Genomic DNA, 3,287 nt, shown 5'->3' with positions numbered 1-3,287 from the left:
GCGCTATACGAGCTTGTGGATCTGCTATTTTTGAAAAATCGTTCATCTTTGAATATATATTCTTTCAGAGCGAAGGTTTTTAAACTCAAATCTTTGCTTCTGGGGGGGCCAATAACATATATTTTTGGGGGTCCTTGACATGAAATTGTTTGAGAACCACTGACATAGAAACATGAGTTTTTCAGAAAACCGTCAGGATTTAGAAGACATTTGTAGACTCAGGTCGAAATGGGTTAAGCACATTGACGTCCATAAGAGAGGTTTAATGGCCGTATATCAGGGTTCCCCAATTAATTTTCCTCAAGGGCCATATTTTGATAGGGAACCAGGCTGGGGGCCGAGTCTGCACGCGCGAAAAATTGGGTTTTTTATTTTTTCATTAATTAATTAAAAATTGTTCTCAACCAGTGGTCCGGGGACCACCAGTGGTCCTTGAGGGGGTGCCCAGTTTGACATGCATAGGCTACTGACCCATGGAAGAAGCATAGGCTTTTTCCATGGGCCACAAGGGGGCGCTCCGCGGGCCGCAAATGGCCCGCGGGCCGCAAATGGCCCGCGGGCCGCCTATTGGGGAACCCTGCCGTATATACTGTATGCTCGTTGAGGTATAACACGCCGTATATCTTCTGCAGTCCGCTGACGTCTCCTGTCGGCTGATAACTCTAATGAAACCACCGCCCCTGATTTTACACCACCGAGTTTAACAGGCCTCGTACGGGAATACTTATTAGATCAGAGAGAGGGGGGGGGGGGGGGGGGGGGGCACCAGTCTGTGTGAAGCTCAGAGCCCCATTGTCTTTTACGAATACGATAGATACGTGATACGCGCATCTTCATATCTAAAAATTTTGTTTTTTTGCATTTATTGATAGACATACAGTAGCTAGACAGGAAACGGGGAGAGAGATGGGGGGGTGGGGGGGGGGGTCACGCAGCAAAGGTCGTCAGGACCGGGACTCGAACCCGCAACATGCTGGCAGGCTGGATTAACAGCCTATAGGTGTCCGGACCGCTAGGCCAGCCAGGGCCAGTATTACTCTAATCCAGTCAACTCGTTTATTCTGCTCTCTGCCTTCGCGGCTGACAGTTCCCACCTGATGTTGTGTGGGAGTTGGGACTGCTCCAGACCGTGGCGAATGACCACCAGCTTGCAGAACGTCTTCAGAGTGGGACTCGGGTCGAAGATGTACAGGTCAGCGAGTGGGAGGCGTCTGTGATCTCCAAAGACAACGACGCTGTCTCCCCGGGTGCACGTGTATTTCATCGGACGCGGTTCGACCTTCTTCTTCCAGGAGAAGGTCTCTGGACTGAATTCCCACACGTCGTTGAAGTTCTCGACCCCGTTGCGGCCGCCGGATATGTACAGCTTTCCATCGCAGGTGAACGCCGAATGAGAATGTTTTTCTGGACGAGGATTTGCAGCTGCTGCGTTCGACCAGAGGTTGGTCTCGGTGTCAAACACTCTGATGCTGTCGTAGCAGACCGCTAGGCCCCTCCAGCCCCCGAACACAAACATCCTTGTCCCGATGACAACAGAGTGGTGTTGTGAAGCAGGAGGTGGAGTTCCTCTGGCGTCAATTAAAGTCCAGACCATTGTGCTGGTGTCCAACTTGTACATGTCATTAGTGCATCCGGTCATCTGGGGGATTCCTCCGTGGATAAACATGACCTTCCCCAAGACACAGGCCGAGTGGTACCACCTCGCCCCGGGAACGGTCCCCTGAACCATGGGGTTGAGCCATCTGTGGGCGTCCACATCGAATGCATAAAGCACATCGCTGTAAGGAAGACCCCCCCAGATGTAGACGGCCCCTCCTATCAGCACGGCTGTGTGGCCGTGGAGCCGCACGGAGGGAACCTCGACGTGACGATTTCCTCTTGTCGTCAGAGGTTCCATCCAGCGCAAAGAAGACGTGTTGAACACGCGAAATTCCAACGTTTGCTTTTTGTTGCGGCTCCCTCCGGCTCTGTTCCTTTGGAGGCCAAAGGAATAATGCTGGTCCGTCGCCGCTGCAGACGCCCGCTTTGGTCTGTTTGCTTTGCAAACGGTCCAACACAACATGCCTGTCTACCTGTCTACCTGTCTGTGTATATAGCTCTGTCTCTCTCTCTCTCTCTCTGGACGTGTAGGGTAACTTTGAACCCAGTGCATCATCTTATATATTCTGGGGTGACATCACACACAACGCACATTGTTGCCATGCCTGCTTTAACAACCCCCATTTTGTGAGCCCCTGCCCGCAGTATCCATACATAAAACATTTAAAAAAAATCACACCCGTGTGAACTGAGTGGTGTAAGGTCTTATATAGCCTGATCAGCTGTGGTCTGACATAATGTCTGACGTAATGAAATCACACCCGTGTGAACTGGGTGACCGTAGCAACCATGCTCATTTTTTTGGTACAGACAGACATACAGACAGACACGTAAACTAACAAAGCCAGTCGTAGGAGTGGTTTACACCACTCAAAAAATAGTTAAAAGGTTAAAATGTCAAAGTGGACACACAGGAAGGGTGTGTGTGAAAAGGTGGGTTTTGAGTGTGCTTTTGAACATGTCAAAGGTGGGGGGCAGCTCTGATGTGGGCTGTGAGTGAGTTCCACAGTGATTTGAATATAATTATATTCTTTCAGAGCGAACGTTTTTAGCTCGAGTCTTTGCTTCTGGGGTCCTTGACGTGAAAAAGGTTGAGCACCACTGACATAGAAACAGTTTTTTCAGAAAACCTTTTTTTCAGGTCTAAATGGGTAAGACAGCAAAAACATCCCAAACTGGTGGTCCTGGAAATGAAAACGGTTTGGACGCATCATGAAAGCCTCTCGTGTGTTTTTTTGCAAACGGGAGCGGTCGGTTCTCGGTGAACAAACAGTGGTCTTCTTTAACCCATTCTGGATAGGAACGCCTGTTGGTGTTTGAAGCCGTATGTTCTGCTTTATCTATTGAAAAATAGCAGATCTACAAGCTCATAGCGTGCCGCGCTATACGAGCTTGTGGATCTGCTATTTTTGAAAAATCGTTCATCTTTGAATATATATTCTTTCAGAGCGAAGGTTTTTAAACTCAAATCTTTGCTTCTTGTGTTGGTCCCTGGAACAACATATTTTCAGATAGGGGTCGGCGGCCAATAACATATATTTTTGGGGGTCCTTGACATGAAATTGTTTGAGAACCACTGACATAGAAACAGGGGTTTTTCAGAAAACCGTCAGGATTTAGAAGACATTGTAGACTCGTCCTCAGGTCGAAATGGGTTAAGCACATTGACGTCCATAAGAGAGGTTTAA

At 48.7% G+C, this 3,287-nt stretch overlaps 1 protein-coding gene across 1 annotated transcript; it reads right to left on the bottom strand.

The window, feature by feature from the left end:
* Window positions 1–1,033: 1,033 nt before the first annotated feature.
* Window positions 1,034–2,062, bottom strand: LOC306915151 (kelch domain-containing protein 3-like; the record flags this gene model as incomplete). Its single annotated transcript, XM_079492400.1, has 2 exons — window positions 1,034–1,517; window positions 1,611–2,062. The coding sequence occupies 2 exons, from the start codon at window positions 2,060–2,062 to the stop codon at window positions 1,034–1,036; spliced, it is 936 nt and encodes a 311-aa protein (XP_079348526.1).
* Between the last annotated feature and the right edge of the window lie 1,225 nt (window positions 2,063–3,287).

Source organism: Electrona antarctica, assembly GCF_951216825.1.
Source record: "Electrona antarctica genome assembly, chromosome: 22".
In the NCBI taxonomy this organism is placed as follows: Eukaryota; Metazoa; Chordata; class Actinopteri; order Myctophiformes; family Myctophidae; genus Electrona; species Electrona antarctica.
This window is presented reverse-complemented; position numbering and strand designations above follow the sequence as displayed.